This window comes from Punica granatum, chromosome 5, assembly GCF_007655135.1.
Source record: "Punica granatum isolate Tunisia-2019 chromosome 5, ASM765513v2, whole genome shotgun sequence".
Lineage (NCBI taxonomy): Eukaryota > Viridiplantae > Streptophyta > Magnoliopsida > Myrtales > Lythraceae > Punica > Punica granatum.
This window is the reverse complement of record NC_045131.1, coordinates 28,826,668-28,845,033: the sequence shown is the minus strand read 5'-3', so window position 1 is coordinate 28,845,033 and position 18,366 is coordinate 28,826,668. Positions and strand designations below refer to the sequence as shown.

The following is an 18,366-nucleotide window of genomic DNA, read 5'->3' as shown; positions in this document are numbered from 1 at the left end:
CTTGCAAATATCTAATATGCTAATTACTTTTATAATTTATATGATTTAAGATATGCATGTCTATGTATATCAATTGCATTTATAAAGTGTGTGGTATAGGTAGAATACGTATACCATACATAAATATATGTGTTATATCTATATCAAATGAACCACGTTAGAAGAGTTTTTTTATATTTATAAAAAAAATATTACTAAGATAATTATTGAAAAATAAAAAAGAAAAAACTTTGTAATAATAAAGCTTAAAATTTTTCTCTATTTTATTATATCTATATAGTTATAAATGAATTCAAGTTAATTATGCATTGGAAGGATAGAAAAGCTGCTATAGAAATTAAATCATGTCCAAAAAAGGTTCATGGGCATAGTATACGAAATCAAGCTAAGAAATTATATAATAGTATTATAAATATAATTATTTTTACTAATTTTGTTAGTAACTTATATAAAACTTTCGGGTAAACACTAGTTTAGCATTATATAAATAGAGTGAATAATTATTACATTAATCACCAAATTAATAACCCACAAATTACAATAAAACATTAATTAATGTTTTTGCCTCCAATTAATTATGTGTTGCGGTGACACCCATTAACCTGTATCTGGCATTCAATTTAATTTAGGTTGGGAAAGAAAAAATAAAACAAAAACAATTAATGTTTTGGCATCCTTTTTTTATGATTAAAATATTTTGATATTTTAGACCAATCTATGTCTGTTCGAACTCCTCCAATGGGAGCTTCGCAATCGTGAGATAGAGAATTTTCACATAAACTGTTTGGCTAATCTCTCAGGCTATAATGGACCTACTCTTCGTGTCTCCAAAGTAAACATATACATTGATTGTTTCAAATGTCTCATTTATATATCTACATCAATATATATATATATATATATATATATAAACTTGACAACAAGATAATAAATAGGGTTAGAAAGGTAAATATTTAAATAATGTAGGGTTAGAAAGGTCAATACATTAATAAATACTATTTATAAGAAAAATATAAGTTCGATATTTGATAATGCATTAAATGCAAAATACTAATAGAATATTGAAAGAAAATAAATATATGAAAAATTATTTTAATATAATATGCAATTTCATTTTAAAATAAATAATAATATATTGGTTAAAAAGACTCAAACTTAGGATTAAAGTAAACACAATATAGTCAAATGTTTTTAAAAATTTCACCATATCTATGTATCAATAAACATATATAAGTTTTACTTCCATGTAGTTAATAGGGGTAAATATTAAAAAGATTCAAACTTAGGATAATATAGTCAATTGATTTTAAAAAAAATTTCGTCATAAATATATGTCTATCAATATATATAAGATTTACTCCTATGCGGTTAATAGGGCTAAATCTATATATATATATATATATATATATATATATATGAAGTTATAATCAATGCATTAAATAAAGGTAGAAAAACTGTCAAAATAGTATAGGGGTAAAGTGATAAAATATTTACTAATTCATATGTTAATATACTATATATATTATAAAGAAAATATTCAAAAATGTATGAAAAAGTATTTCAATAACTTATTATCATATCGTTAACAAATAGAAATATATTCATCATTTTGAGAAAATAACCAATGCATTAAATGAGGGTACAAAAGAAAATGTCAAAATAATATAGGGGTAAAGGGAAAAATCTTTACTAATTCATATTTTAATATAATATACATATTGTAAAGAAAATATGAAAAATATTTCAATCACTTATTATCATATCATTAACAAATAAATATATCCATCATTTTAAGAAAATAATTAGGATGTGTTTGATTTTGAAGTAATATTCATGACTCTACTCTATTTTAACTTCATTTATATTCAATTCAGTAATACAATTATTACTTTTTTATTTTTCTTCAATTTTTTTTATCTTAACTATCATTCAATTTAATTTTTAATACTAAATTCTCTAAACTATTAATTAATTTTTCCACAATCATTACTTTCTTTCAACTATTCATTATTTTTTCCAAAAATTCAACAACACAATCATTATAACATCAAATAAATATAATTATTTATAGTTGGAATGGAGTTGAGTTTCCACTACATTCCCAATCAAAGCCTAATCAATTATACTTATATAAACTTAAAATTAATTTAAAAAATTTAAGCATTATAACTAATCTTATAAAAGCTTAATTAAGTAAAACTCTCATCCCAATATTTGGGTCATTTTATCTTAGCGTTGTCAAATTTATAAAACTTAATATATAGAATATCAATCATAATATAGACGCACAAGCACATAATGAAGTTTAAAAGTTTTGATAGATTCTAAAATTCTTATTCATTCAAAAAATAAAATTAACGTTCTTATTTAATAGTATTCAAATTTTAGATTAATTTTTCTTGGAAATTAATTTGATAATTGCAGTGTATATATTACATAAATACCTTACTTAAGAACTTTTGATATCTATTTAAGGATTTTTATACCGTCCACCGTCAGTGATAAACCAATTCTTTACTACCAGCTTCTCAAATTGTGCCACATATCCCATCTAACTTCTGAGACTAACGGAAGTTAAAGGCAATTTTAGAAGACAAAATTTATAGTTCGTTTGATAATGAAATCAAATTAATTCAACTTCATTTTACTTTATTTTTTCATAAATTCAATAACATAATAATTACTTTTTTATTTTTTTTCAAATTTTTCTCATACTTTTTCTTTCTATTATTATAATTAAATTTTTTCAACTACTCAGCATTTTTTTCCTTAATTCAAAAATATAATCATTAATTTTTTTATCTTCTTCTTCAAGTTCTTTCACATGCTTTTTCCAACTATATTTATCTTTATATTCTCAAATCAATGTAAATCAAATTAAATCAAACTTGATTTCGTTATCAAAAGTGACGTAAAACACTTCAACGAATAATTTTTTTAGGATAAGTAGTCTTGTCAAGGTCTTCATCGGTATATGAGAAGAGAATTCGAACCCACTATCTTGTAGATTATTTGTAAACATGCACTATTAGTAGCATAGGGAATTGAAACCTTGCTGGCAAGGCTGTCGAATTCGAGAAAACACCTGGAAAATAATTGAGAGCAGTGAACATTGGATTTACGTGAAAACTCTATCACAATGAGGGAAAAAATCACAGGCAAAAAATGGATTTATTGTCGAAAATAAGAGATTACAGCCTTAACTATCAAAGAAAACTAGAAAAGTCTTAAAAATCATTTTAATTCTCACACTCAACCCTCTCACTTTACACTTGACTCTAAGACAGTAATCTAGATCTCACTCTGATCACATCGCATGGTGATCACGAATATTACACTCTCTAAATCTAGAGTAAACTCAAACATCTATTAATCTATCATATTAGTCTACGGAAAAATTATCATATTAATAAATATATATTGTTGATGTATATATTTCGTCATATTCGATTGTTGCCTTAGTGAATTGTGGTTGAATTAGAAAGTTAATATTGTAAGTAAGACAATTAGTATATAATCATAATTAAAAATAAGAAAATAAAGAACTAACACCATTAGTCTTAGAAATTAGATGGGACACACGGCTCAATTTGTGAAGCAGACGAAGGAGAATAATTGATTTACATCGTCCGAGAACGGTATAAAAATTCTAATTTGAAAATCTCTCCATATTCTAATATGATAGTAAGTTTATCCAATATGATAATAAGTTTATGATAGTAAGTTTATCCAATTTGAAAGTCTCTCCATATTCCAATATGATGGTAAGTTTATCCAAATGGTTTTACCCAAATTACATAAAGTTTTGAGAGTCATATAATTATTAATAAAACATATAAAACGGGTCCCTCCATTTCCCGAGGTGGACACGTGTCGCAACAGCAAATATTTTTCCTTTCTATTGTTTATGCTATTAAAATCCATGAAAGGAGGAGCATTAAACACGAGTTTAGCCTTGGAGCAGTCGAAGAGGGAAAGCCTCATTAATATCTGGTCTCAAGTTCGAATCGCCAGCTCTGACTTTCTTCCTTCTTTTTCTGTCCCCTATTTTTCCTTTTTTAATATAAAAATAATTAAAATCTCTTCATCCTTTCTCTTCTTCATGCATGATATTTTTACATATTTATATAAAATTAGGTACAGATCCGCACATTACGCGGTTGCTTGACCTCGTAAATTGGAACAGCATGCTAATGTTTAATTTGGTTGTCTTTAAAGACATGAAAGTGATCGAGATTCGCCATTAAGAAATTTCAAATGCAGTTCCATCTAACAAAACTACATAGAATCCCCTTCGAGTCCTGCCATGTCTCTCCCTCCGAGTCCTGCGTTGTGAGCAGAGAGCTGACTTGCCTGGACAATGTCGAGAGGGAGGGGGTGAGAAGAGGAAGAGGGAAGACTGAATAGGGAGAATGGCCTCTCCAGGGATTGAATAGGAAGAAGTCGATGCGTATAAGTATATACATAGGTGCATGCATGCATTATGATGAAGATATTTTTTACATGCATGTATCAGGCTATATTCTGCTCGAAAAATGCGCCGAAGTCTTTTCAGTATCTTAAAAATATAAAAAAATAGATTCAATTAATATATCATATATGGCGGGAATACGATATACATAGAGGGGGAATTAATAGCCAGAGATGATTAAATACGATGTTTTGAGCCAGGGGCGGAGCCATTAAGGCTCCAGGGGGCAATTGTCCCCCGACTTTTCCATTTGTTGAAAATTTAACATACAAATTTATAAAAATTTCAACTTTTACTCTTAAAAAAAACAATGTCCCCTGAATTATTTTATTGTTTGACTTTTGCCCCAAAACTTTTACTTTATCCCCCCTAAATATTATTCCTGGCTCCGCCCCTGTTTTGAGCATAAATTAATACATGAGATTGTTCAAAACGATGTTTCGAGCAGGCGAAGAGTCCACGTGTTGAAGGTTTTCAAATGAGAGTATCACGGAAGTGCTTTTCGGCTTATATATATATAATTTATTAAGTGGATTAAATTTTGCATAGCTAAAACCAATCTAGGTCAAGTGTTATTTATAAAAATAAATATGAAAGATGATAACAAATAATACAATAAATATGTCAGCTTGGTTTATAATGACTAAATAAAATCATTTCACAATATCAATATGACTAATAAAAATTACATCACTATCCATATTATATTTATATTATAAATAAATTATATGTTTACCATTAATAATCATCTAAATTAACTTTTAAAATCTCAATTTCTTCACGCATTCCAAAACATAAGCCTATAAGATTATGAATGGCCTTTCCTCTTACATATTATATTTAACACTCGGTGGAAGACCCACACTTTTTGGCAAACAAATTTAAAATTTATCACTCATATTAAAATGTGTCTGTATAATTATTTTTTATGTGTTGACTGAAACTCAAATAATATGATTGTAGCCTAATATGAAGTATGACATAGTAATATAGAAATGATTATAATAGTCTCAAATATAATGAAACTATACGCAATTTTTTAAATATAAGAAGTCACATGAAATGTTAAACGAATGAGGATAACAGTTTAGTTAGAAATCTAAATTAATTTAATCAAATAATTTTCCTTTTGCTTACATATTTACTCCTTACTTTAATTTTAAATACATATATTTCAGAGATACTAAAATTTTAATTATAGAATACTTTTAAATTCCGTATGGGTCCCTTAATTTAATTTTGCTTACATTCTCCCAAAAAAAAATCCCAAAATTAGCATGTCTTACCTAACTTTGCAATCAACTAAATATGTCACTTATAGAAATCATAATTAAAATTTTAAAGCACATATAAATATAAATAATATAGCAGTATTATTGACGAATCTTTCACACATCTGAATCTGAATAATTAATAAGATAGCATCATAATATATCGTTTCTCTAACATTCACAAAATAAAGCATGTTTGACAACTTAGAAGGACACCTGAAATAGTTGAGGGATGATAATGCAAGTTAAACTAGAGAATCTTATATTAATTGATAACATGGCAGTTTTACGTTCTGCATATATGTGGTATTGATTGCAAAACTTATATTTTTAATATACCATGAGTTTTTTTATAAATTATTATATGGTTAGTAATCTTTGGTAATTCTCCTTGGATCATGCTCTACAAAGCAAATTTCTTCCATTCATAATTGCATAAAATCTTCAAATAATCTATTTATTCTTGGATTTCATCAAGAATAATAAAACCACGGGTCAAAAAAAAGGTTACCATACTCCTATATATAATCAAGACCCGACCCATTATCAATAAACCAATTAATTTTGTATATGTTATTTTTCAGAAATATAATGGTTGTCAAGGACAATCTGAAAAAAAAAAACAAATGAACATCTTCTTTGGTGGATATAAATTGATAAATCTATTTCTTTTGAATGAATTGATAAATGAAGGGGGAAAAAAGGGGGTGCCATGAGGTATGATGGAAAAGAGACATGTGAGAGAAGAGAGAGATAACAAGGATGGACCCAAGATTCAGATTTAGGGGGCGAGATTTTTGAGTAGACGAACTATATGATAGTTTTTTCGAGTTAGGAGATGCATATGAGATATTTTATTAAAATTTGACGGACTATATGTATATTTCTTTAAGGCGTGAAAATTATAGGGGACGACTACCACTCTAACCACCCCTCGGTCCATCCTTGGAGATAAAGGTTTAAACGTGAGCAGGGCGATAAATGTAGGGGAAAAAAAGGGAATGCAGGAAGAGAAAAAGAGAGAATATTTATATATACTAAAATATCCTAAATTAGTTTATTTTTAATTGATGATTACTTGCTTTTTAAATACTCTATTATGTAAGCATGAGCGTCTCCCACTTTATTATAGTATAGATAGATAGATATAAATAAAAAATGGGACATCTATATTTAAAAATTACGATATTATTATATAATAATTAAATGTATTGCTTTCAATTTTGCTATGGACCCGCGCGGCCCCGCTCCCTATCGTACAATAAAAGCGGAAGATATAATTATAAACTAGTCCTCCTACTTTTCAATTTTGCCATGGACCCATGCTGGCCTTTACAAATATATTTTTTCACTAATATTTTTTAAAATATATTTTTGAAATACAATAAAATTATGATTTATGATCTTTGAAATACATTAGAATTATGATGTATAATATTTTTAATTGATGTTTTGTAAATTACATTTACGAATTATAATTTTCGAAAATTGATGAGAATAAATTAATGAATATTTCTTTTTTCGTTAATTAGTTACTTTCATAAGTCTATGTACGCATTGGGAATGCAAAGAGACGAATGACCATGAGCTAAGGATTACCCATCGAGCCTATTTGGAGGCTTATGTGGATACTTCTCCTTAAAAAGAATGGAGAAATCTCCTTAACCTAGTTTAAATGAATATATATATATATATATATATATATAGATTGTACAAATTATAATAAGAAATTTTTTTAAGCATGCATAAATCACATAGTTTGATTAAGTGTTGGTTATTTTTTTAAAATAATTTTAAAATCCTATTATAGAAACCTATAAAAATATCAATTATATATCATAGTTTGATTAACTAACATGAGTTAGTTCAAGCGGCTCGACGCGTGTTCCTCTTAAGCAAGGTCTCAGACAAGATTACTAGGATCGCCATTCTAACTAGAATCAGTCGAGGGTCGTGGAATCGTGAATTGTAAAATTGAATAGTGATTTGTAAGATTATACATGTAATTAAATATATATATATATATATATATATATATATATATCAAATCACAGTTCATAACTCAAGTCTCGAAATAGAAATAAAAAGCAATAATATGAGATGAACAAACAAATCAAATGTCAACCAAATGTCCATAACCAACACCAGCATCATCAATGCACAACAGAGCAGCAACAGAGAGCTCGAAGCAGACAGCAACACACAACAGTGCTCGAAGGATGACGATTACAATCGACAATTTCAATAGGAGAAGGCAAGATTTGAGCGATGAGAGAAGTTAGGGCTGGAGTGTTTTCTTTCTTCGAAATTTTGATAGAGTTCAGAAGTCAGAAGTCAATTCTCCATTCATTCGTCGATTAGTAGAAGAGGTTAAAAAAATCCAGTTGGGCTGCTCTATGGACCAAACAATTGGACTGGGCTTGATCCAATTTTTAGTTTTGAGCCTAATGTAGGATTAGTTGAATTGCACCGATTCTACCATTTTACGACTTTGGATGCAATCCTATCACGATTCCAAGATTTTGATTCCTAGGGTGAAATCAGAATCGCTAGTCCCCCTATGAATCGTAGAATCGTGGAATTCCACAATTCAACTCGCGAGTCTAATAACCATGGTCTAAAGTTCGAGTCATTGTGAATGTAGAAAATCCATACTGAGAGAGATTTATCTTTTAGTGGGCCATTCCGACTAGACTGAATTAGTCAGTGCCCAATTAGGCTTTCGGATACTAGGGTTCACGCCGAAAATTCTATAAAAATACGTGATTTTAGGACAGGGAGGGTCGGACGATTTTTAACCCCTTGGATTTATCCCTAACGTGACCATGTAACGAACTAATTCGAAGCAATTCACTGGGTTTGCTTACGCTCCTATGAGCCTATAATAATAATTCATCTCGAGAAAGCTCGAATTGTGAGAATGACAGCAAGCTTACGCAATGCAGCAAAGCAAGATATCGATAATTTTGATGTTTCGGCCCAGGAAGGTGGTCCCCCAAGTCCACGTGTCAAAACCAGAGCTGCCCACAGTAACACCCAATCCTACTTGTCCCGCGCAGACACACTCTGGTCACACGTGGCAGCCTCCCAGTGGCCATGGCCATATCCAGCTTATCCGACGATAACATGTCAGATAAGGTCTCAACCCCAAAATTAGCTTCGCACCACATAACCACAACCCACCAAAAAAAATATATTCCCGACAAAACTCGATACCAATAGAGTAATTTGATTGCCAGTGATTGCGCTTCCTTGAGGCAGTTCATAGAAGGAAGAAAATGGCTCAGGCTATGGCTTCGATGTCGGGTCTACGCGGCTCGTCCCAGGCGGTCCCCGAGGGCAGCCTCCAGCTCAGCGGATCGACCCGCCTGGCCGTGCCGAGCGGCAGCAGCCGGGTCACCGTGAACCGGGCTGGATTCAGTGTCAGGGCATCCGCCGAGGCAGAAACTAGCCGGAGGGCCGTGCTGGGCCTGGTGGCCGCTGGGCTCGCCTCGGGGTCGTTCGTCCAGGCCGTGTTGGCTGAGGCCAAGTCCATCAAGGTCGGGGGACCTCCTCCCCCCTCGGGCGGACTTCGTACGTACTCTCTCGCATGTCATTTTTTCGCATATGATCTCTCATGTTTGATGGCAACCCGATCGAACGTATAATCGGGTTTTGGAATTTGTGACAGCCGGGACATTGAATTCGGACCAGCCGAGGGACCTGCAGCTGCCCCTGAAGGAGAGATTCTTCCTGCAGCCGCTGACCCCCGCGCAGGCAGCAGCGAGGGCAAAGGAGTCGGCCAAGGACATCATTAACGTGAAGGAGCTGATCAACAAGAAGGCGTGGCCTTATGTGCAGAACGATCTCCGGCTCAGGGCCGAGTACCTCCGCTTCGACCTCAACACCGTCATCTCTGCCAAGCCCAAGGACCAGAAGAAGCCCCTCAAGGACCTCACCGGCAAGCTCTTCCAAACCATCAGCAATGTAAGCCCACACATACTTAACTCCGAGTTCTACCAACTGGCCACTTCACATATTTGATTCAGTTACGGGTTTGTGTCTTGCGAGCGGTTGGAGTCTAATGTAATGTTATTTGCCTTTCTGTTTTTGGTTGGCAGTTGGACCACGCAGCAAAGATCAAGAGCACTCCTGAAGCAGAGAAGTACTATGCCGAGACCGTATCTGCCCTCAACGATGTTCTTGCCAAGCTAGGCTAAACCAAGAGACTCTGTGTATTAATTTTCTTTGCAAGTCTTTTCTGTAAGGATATCCATGAGACCCCGTGTTTTAAAAAGCTACTTCGTATTCGACTCAACTCTTGCTGCACAAGAACGATTATATCGACCCGTTCCTTAAATTTTATAAAAACTCCCCATCCCAAGGGATGCAGTCCTTATGAGTGGCATACCATAATAAGTGTTTTCCCGAGCTTAGGCTAAATGCATACAATTATCGAAATGCTCAACCAGAGCAAACCGATGCAGGAAGAACTTTGAAAATTTTCCTTGGCCACAAGTGCATCCACTCCTGCAAACGGTGCTTCAAAGCACACTGAATATATCCACGGAAAAAGAGGTCCTCACCTCCGCAGTTGTACTTCAAATCAAACCTTAACATTTATGAGCAGTTCACAGAGTATCTAACTACCGATGAAACTGACTTTGCTGGGCCAGCTATAGTTAGTAATCGAGGACAATCAAATGTCACCGACACTAATAAATCCTTACCTCACTCGCGTACAATATAATCAGCTTCTTGAAACGTGATGTTTTTAATCAAATTTAAGAAAGTTCATAAATCAAGTTTACAAATTTTAACAACAGGCAAGATTTCAAAATAAAACATACTGCCCATTCCATTCCTGTAAAGAAGACCAACTCAATCTAGCAACTAAACAATGAAAATGATCACCGTACAGGAATTATGCGACCAAAAACACGAGACACATCATTTCCCAAACAAATTTCACACAAAAATTGTGTGATAAAGCCACAGCTAGTAGTAAGTAAGCAAGCAGAAGAATGCAAGATAAAAAACCGTAGATTACCCAACATTTAAACAGAGAACCAGACATGCCATTAACTCTGCAAGATAGTATCTCCAAACCATAACCTTAGGTGACCAGTAAACAAAACATTGATTGTACTATACATTTGTCGAGAGTAACATCTCTGTTGAAATACTACGTACAGGATCCATATAACTCATACACAACAGCAAACTTAACTATCCTATATTGCTATGTATGTCCAACACTTGGTGAAAAGATAAGGATGCTTGAGGTTTGCTAGAGGACTAGAATCTGCCGGGCTCTCTCCACTACATAGTTGACGTCTTCTCTTTTCACCTAAGCTCACAAGACTGAGTCTTCAGGTTACAAAATCTCCTGACATACTAACCTTCCTACTCAATTGGACAATATGCTTTTATCTTCAATTAACACAACATTCACTGATTTGAACAAAGGAATTAACAGAGAATAACAGTCTCACTCCTAGTCCCTTCCCTACTTTTCACTCCAACTAGCAATAATACGATGTGAGCAATAAAGGAAGTCCAAACTTTTAATAGCAGAAAAGGCAAGAATTCAAAGAATCCACACTGCCTGTTTCTGTAATGAAGACCAACTCAATCTGATAACTACACAATGAAGAATGATCTCTGCCCAGGGATGATACGACTCTCACCACGAGGAAAGACATAACATATACAGCTGCCCATGGACTGCAATTTATGAGAAAAGGATATCGAAGCTCAAAACCTCCGTTCAAATGCACCAGACATAGCATTTCCCAAACAGATTTCACATGAAAATCGTGATCAAGCCACAAAGCTAATAAACTAAACAGACTGCAAGATCAAAAGCATGGATGATAACCAACATTAAAATTGAAAATCAGACATGTCATTAACTTTACAACTAATATTTCCCAACTATAACCTCAGTCCACTGGAAAACAAAAACATTGCACTTAACAAGCTATACAATTCTAACGGGTAACATCTGTACTGCAATAATATGCAGAGGATCTATATAACTCAAACATGCACTAAAAATTATATAACATGTTTTTGCTATGTCCAAAATTAATACAAGGATGTTTGAGGTTCAGTAGAGGAGCTAGAATTTGAAGAGCTCTCGACTATATCAACCTTTCTACTCAAACAATGTCAACTCACAACATAGGCAAAGGATAGTAATGTTTCTACCTATGTTAAATGCAACATGTCGCTTGCTTGAATTAGCCAATATAATTAGCCATACTCCTGACAGGAAGACAAGAATGTGAGCAATAATAAAGTGAGAAATCTAGCAGATGGACAAATTATCAAAAAAACAAGCATATTAAATTAAAGATTCAAAAGTACATCGATAAGATCATCAACCTCGGATAACCGACACTATCCACATGGTTCATATAAACTGAGACGGAAATACCGAACAGTGAGAGGCACAGAGTAAACCTTTTCAAGCAAAATCTACTAACCAACTCGAACATTACTGATCAGATTTATTGTACGCATTCATAATCAAGTTTGTATGCTCCTGAACCAGCCGAGCCCGATTTGCTTGGAGATGCAGCTCAGCGACTTGCAGCTTCTCCCACTCCTTTTCCATCTCTTCCCTCTTTGAACCGTTGATCGACTCCAGCCCTCTCCTCAAGAAACTACAATTCAGACGGCCGCCCGAAAATCGAGACAGCTCAACCTCGCAGAGGGACATTGAGGTGGCATCACCGTGCTGGGTCTCCGCCATCTCATCCTTGCCTTTAACCTTCGTCGGAGGCGAAGGGGGAACAACCATGGCAGCCGAGGTGTTCCCTGCAGTCTTCTTCTTCTTCTTGGTAGCAGTCCCATTGGCCTTGGGGACGCTCTCTCCGATAATCCCCTCTTGCGAGTCCCAGAGCTTCTTGGAGAGATCGTAAGCCCTCTGGTCGTTGGGCCTCGAGAAGACCCGATCCTTTCCAATCTTATTCATAAATTTCTTCTTGCAATTCCTAATCTTGGTAACCAGTTGCCCCTGAACAACGTCGAAACGGAGCCTATCCTTGATGAACTCATGAAAGCTGTTGATATTTGTGGAAGGATCGACGCCCCTCTTCTCCGAGAACTCGATCATGCCCTCGAGGAGGGCTATCTCATCTTCCTCACTCCAAACCCGCTGGAAGAGCGTCTTCTTGGACGACTCCTCGCCTGTGCTGTGGCTGCTCCGAGAAGTGGCTGTAGACTTCTTCGAAGGGGTCTTTGCAGCATCCTCTGCTGCAGAAGTCGTCTCACTCCGCGGCCGCTTCAGGTTCAGTTTCTTGGACTGCGGGGTTCCCTGGATCTCCACAGGCTTCGCCGCAACCACAGGCGTGACATCGGAATCGGACTCCGAATCGCTTTCAGCCGGCTTCCCCTTTGGCTCGTCGGACTCGGAATCCGACTCGGAAGAAGCAGCGGACTTCTGCTGTTTAGGGTTTGGACGCGCAATGAGTTTAGCGGTCGGCTCATCTTCAGACTCGGACTCCGATTCGGACTCGGAAGAAGAAACGGGCTTCTGGGGCTTAGACTGAGCACGCGGCGGTAGAGCGGAGGAGGGTTTGGGTTGTGGACCCTTCTGTTGGGTCCCCTTCGGCTCGTCGGAGTCGTAAGACTCATTTTCTTCGTCTTCTTCTTCTTCTTCCTCGGACCTTACGGACTCAGAGGACTCCTCGTCAGAGGAGACGGCCGGTGGCGGCTGCTCGTCGGCTGGAGTGGGACGTTTTGGTGCCATGGAATTCGAACCCTAATTTCGCCGCCGGAGAGAGAGAGAGAGAGAGAGAGAGCAGAAGTCAAGATCCGGTCGGTGGCGGCAATGCGTTTCATTTTCCGTTCGTTCTCCCAATGGAGGCAGCGGATCGGAATAATTTCAATTTGCCCCCTATAGTTGTAAAACATATCAAGAATGACCCCAAACGTTTGATTTATCTAAAAAAAAATCACCGATGAAATCAAATTGAAAATTTCGATCGAACGTAATCTCTCGAGGTTATTTTTGCTAATTCTCTCATATAGATCATCTCTAGCAAATATAATTGTTTAACGCAATCAAATTGCCTAATCAGTCGTCAAAGCCTCCACTAATCAGCGCCATTAATCACTAACCTATCACTTCTACAATGGCGAGAAGAGGGAAAGCCCTGAGCTGCACCGCCATAGTGGAGAAGGGTGGGTCCCAGAGCAGCAAGGTCGGTCTCCAGTTCCTTGTCGGTCGCATTGCCTGATTCCTCAAGGTCGGGAAGTACACCGATTGGATCTGCGTCAGCACTCCTATCGACCTCGTTGCCATCCTCGAGTACCTCGTCGCCGAGGTAAGGATTGACATTTTCCATTTTGATATAATTTCAAGCTTTTCACAGTGATTTTGATTCGAGATTGATGATTGATTGATGTTTTCCTATTAGGATCACTCCAGGTCTTGGAGTTGGCGGGGAACGGATCGAGAGATACACAAGAAGATGCGGATCGTGCCAAGGCACATTCAGCTGGTCGTGAGGAACGACTAGGAGCTCAATAGGCTGCTCGGGGAGGTGACGATTGCGAATGGCGGTGTCCTGTCGAATATCCGCAACATGCTCCTCCCAAAGAAGCCTCCCCTCGGGTCGAAGAGCGGCCACGCCAACAACGATGACTGAACCGCCGTTCGTCTTCTCATTCTTTTGTTCTTTCAACTTTCATGTCTGATAGTGTAGTTTGAATTAACATTACAATGGAGAGATTGCTCTTCGTTGTGGACTAATTGGGTGAATTTACTCTCACTTTTCATTTTTCGCGATAAGACCACAAAATCGTCTAATATTGGTGGATCGAGTTAATTTCATGGACTCAAAATTACTATAAACCGGGCTATTGAGCTATAAATTTTTTCGTTGCACCATGATATAAAGATGTTTGTTAATTGATAAATCAAAAGAGTTGAAATTTGAAATGATTTATATAAGATGGAAATATAAGATTGTTATATATGGTAAATGTGATGAATGATTAGGAATGTAAACTATGTAAGTGATAAAATGTTGTTTCCATATAAAAAAAAAGTGATAAATGTGGTGCCTATTCATAGTTGTAATTTGCGTTAGGTCTTCTACAATCACATGCCATATCTGTTAATCTGGAAAAAGTGATCACAAGTATTCATTTGAAGCACCAAGTATTCATTTGAATTACCTTTAAAGCAAAAAAGATTACAAGTACTCATTTTTCATAATAATCATATATGATGAAAAATTCGAACTGAAACTAAATCAGTGGCTCTTAAATGTTAAATGGAAAACACTACGGTTTGTATACCGACTTGTTCAAATAGACCATTCACTGGATCGGACCATTAGATGACATTGATTCGACATAGGGTCGTATACGATATTACAATTTGCTCAGCTCATGAACCTTTAGAGAGTAGAACTCTCGCGTTTGATCCATAATAACCCGTTGAACCCAAAATCTAAAAAAGAAAAAGAAAAAAAGAAAAAGTTGAAATGGGCCATGATGCCACGTGGCAGGAGATATAAATTGGTCAGCGCATCGATCCCTTTCTAGAAGTAGCTCGAAAGAAACCGGGAAATGATACTAAACTACAAATTAATTTGATCGGAACATCACGTTCGTTCTAGAGGTTTTGATCATCGTCGTCGTCGTCGGGAAAATCTCCGTTGCGAAAATGTCAGCGTACCGGTGGAAGAGCTTCGCGGAAGACGAGGACCGGCCGGAGAAGCCGCGCCGGTACGGCGTGACGGAGATCCGCGGCCCTCACTACTCCCTCTTCAACCAGAGCCTCCTCGAGGTGCGCTCTCGCCTCTCATCTTCTCTCACTTCTCCCTTCCTTGTTTCGGAGCTTATGTTGCGAAAACATGGAGCAGAGCTCTCAAGTAGAACGTGGATATAGGTTGCTGATACAATATTTGCTAGCGAATAGCGACGATCATGTTCGTTACTTTGTGAACTTCTAGGTGGTGTAGTGTGTGATAATGTCGACGCATTATGGTGTAGTTGTCACTCTGGTTAGAAAGAGCTAAGCCAGCAGTTCGAGTCTCTCTTTGATTCCTTTTGCTTAGGTCTTCATCAAGTAGCTGCAGAGCATTTCCCCGTTCTTCTGAATCCTTCCTGCCCTTGAAAGTCCTCGCTATATGAGTGAAGTGATGAATTCGTTGAATCAACCAGATCGAATGAGCTTATCTCTGCGGTTCGCTTATTTCTAGTTTTGTAGAAATTGATTAACCGGTTGAAAAGTAGTTAATGCCTGATGGAGGTTGTGCAATCCATGGCTTGTGCTTCTCTGTTTGAACAATATGCTTCTGCTGATGGATCGTGCTCCTTAACTCAAGTGGAGACCTATATGTATCTCGATCTGGTTTTGAAGCACTTTTACTGTGATTTAACAATTCCATGATTAGACTCGCAAAAATCTTATGGCTCTGGATCAATCAACGAGCTTTGATTATCGTGCAGATTGATAGATTTCCCTGATCATGTCTACATATTTTTGGGATGGAATGCAGGATATATTCGAGTCTATGGGACAATTTGTTGATGGGTTGAAATTTTCTGGAGGTTCACATAGCTTGATGCCAAAGTCCTTTATCAAAGATGTGACTTCTATTGCCCATGGCCATGATGTATATGTTAGCACCGGAGACTGGGCTGAGCATCAACTGAAGCGAGGGCCATCAGCCTTCAAGGAGTATGTCGAGGTGAGTCAAGCACTTCATTCTTGCCCTGCTCAATCTTTTCCTGGATGATTATCAATCAAGATGATTCATCCTGCGTTTGTTCAATATTCATTTTCATAGGAGTGCAAGCAACTGGGATTCGACACGATCGAGTTGAATATGGGGTCCCTTGAATTACCAGAAGAAACTCTTTTGAGATTTGTGCGCCTGATCAAGAGCGGTGGTCTCATGGCCAAACCGCAGTTCGCTGTGAAATTTAACAAGTCAGATATTCCGAAAGGCCAAGATAGAGCTTATGGGGCTTATGTAGTACCGGAGCCTCGAAGTTCTGGTGAGTAACAGATAGTTTTACTAATATTCCTCGTGATTCTTAGTACTCTGACCTTGTAATGCTTACTTTGTTGCTTGAGAATAAACATCTCGTGCATGATGCCAATAGCCACATAGGAAGGAGCACTGAAACAGGTCTGATCATATAGTTTCAAACTAATAATGAGCATTGTTCATATAGTTGTTTCTGAAACTGATCTTATTCTGTTTGTTCTTGAATTGTGGACCTTAGTAACATCGATTCTCATGCCTATGGATCTTGGTACTGCATTTTTTGCAGAATTTGTTGAAGATGTTAATCTCCTGATCAGGAGGGCAGAGAGATGCTTAGAAGCAGGGGCAGACATGATAATGATTGATGCCGATGATGTCTGCAAACACGCCGATTCCGTCCGGGCTGACATAATTGCAAAGCTAGTGGGCCGTCTTGGCCTCGAGAAGACCATGTTCGAGGCATCAAACCCTGGAACCTCTGAGTGGTTCATTAAACGCTATGGCCCTAAGGTAAGCAGCTCCCCTATAAATAATGCTCCTGGAGAAAGCAATGAGAACATCCTGAATTCATCCTTATGATGAAATTGCGATTGCATCTTCAGGTTAATCTTTTCGTGGACCACTCTCAAGTCATGGATTTGGAGTGTCTCCGAGGGAGCAACTTGGGTAAAAACCACGCTTCCGTTCTCAGCTCTTCTTACTTCCTCCTTTGAATTGGAGCAACCATCAACGTGTACATGGTTTGGGCTTCAAGATTCAGCAGTATTCATGGTATTGTGCTATCTGTATGTTCACATGCTAAATATGTTCTCAAATATATTAGAAACTGTGACATTTATGTGAATGTAATCCGTGTCTAGGTCGACATTCCATCCTGGTAATACGATATATGGATAATGTAGAACGGTACTTTCTTGAGTAAAATGGAATTCCAACGTGTGCTTCCATGTTACAAAATGCCTAGGCAACATAAATAAGACAACCATAAGCAGTTCTGTCATTTGCAAAAATTAATGAATCCTCGCGTGGGAGGGAACAGTACCGCGTGCGTGGCATTCACGCGATCGTAACATCCATGCTAGCCAACCAGCTGGCCAATCTGAAGATCGGCTAGCTGCAGCTTCCTGAACCATCAGATTTTCGAAATTATTTTTAAAATAGCCCATGTATTCTCGATATTTACGAAAAGTCTCTTATCTGCCCTTTGTCTATAAATCGAGGGTCATTTTCAGTATTCAAGGGTTTTCGGCGAATTCATAAACTGAAGTGATGCCAAAATTGACCAAAGGATTCGAGCTTTATAATTTGGGTTCGAGCCAATTTTACTTCTATTTCTTCATTTTTACTTGATTATGATATATATAGTGAAATCCCGAACTCTCCTTTCCATTACTTTCCTCTAATTTTTGAGTTAAATAAATGCTTAATGATAGAGTAATGACCGCGAGGTGCTTAAATCGTCCCCGAGGAGACCTCTTGATGCCAAATTTGGCAAAGGATTAGAGACAGGGATGGTTTAAGTAGCTTCGTTATATTGTTATGCGTGTGTTAATATAATGATATCCATGGAATTTATTGAAATATTTCCACGTGGACCTCTTGATGTCGGGTTCCCTAACATTTAACT

General features: G+C 36.5%; 3 protein-coding genes and 1 pseudogene across 3 annotated transcripts; 3 read left to right on the top strand and 1 right to left on the bottom strand.

The window, feature by feature from the left end:
• The first annotated feature begins 8,919 nt into the window (after positions 1 to 8,919).
• LOC116209717 (oxygen-evolving enhancer protein 3-2, chloroplastic-like) lies at positions 8,920 to 10,092 on the top strand. The gene is made up of 3 exons (XM_031543451.1): positions 8,920 to 9,315; positions 9,413 to 9,708; positions 9,843 to 10,092. Exons 1-3 carry the CDS (start codon positions 9,021 to 9,023, stop codon positions 9,939 to 9,941), a joined length of 690 nt encoding a protein of 229 aa, XP_031399311.1. The 5' UTR covers positions 8,920 to 9,020; the 3' UTR covers positions 9,942 to 10,092.
• A 1,958-nt stretch (positions 10,093 to 12,050) lies between these two features.
• On the bottom strand, positions 12,051 to 13,581 carry LOC116208654 (STOREKEEPER protein-like). Its single transcript, XM_031542191.1, has one exon. It carries the CDS (start codon positions 13,478 to 13,480, stop codon positions 12,224 to 12,226), a length of 1,257 nt encoding a protein of 418 aa, XP_031398051.1. The 5' UTR covers positions 13,481 to 13,581; the 3' UTR covers positions 12,051 to 12,223.
• Positions 13,582 to 13,865: 284 nt separating this feature from the next.
• LOC116208917 lies at positions 13,866 to 14,381 on the top strand (annotated as a pseudogene).
• A 902-nt stretch (positions 14,382 to 15,283) lies between these two features.
• On the top strand, positions 15,284 to 17,691 carry LOC116206685 (protein HEAT-STRESS-ASSOCIATED 32). The gene is made up of 5 exons (XM_031539483.1): positions 15,284 to 15,529; positions 16,245 to 16,436; positions 16,536 to 16,746; positions 17,026 to 17,249; positions 17,342 to 17,691. Exons 1-5 carry the CDS (start codon positions 15,407 to 15,409, stop codon positions 17,450 to 17,452), a joined length of 861 nt encoding a protein of 286 aa, XP_031395343.1. The 5' UTR covers positions 15,284 to 15,406; the 3' UTR covers positions 17,453 to 17,691.
• Positions 17,692 to 18,366: the final 675 nt, after the last annotated feature.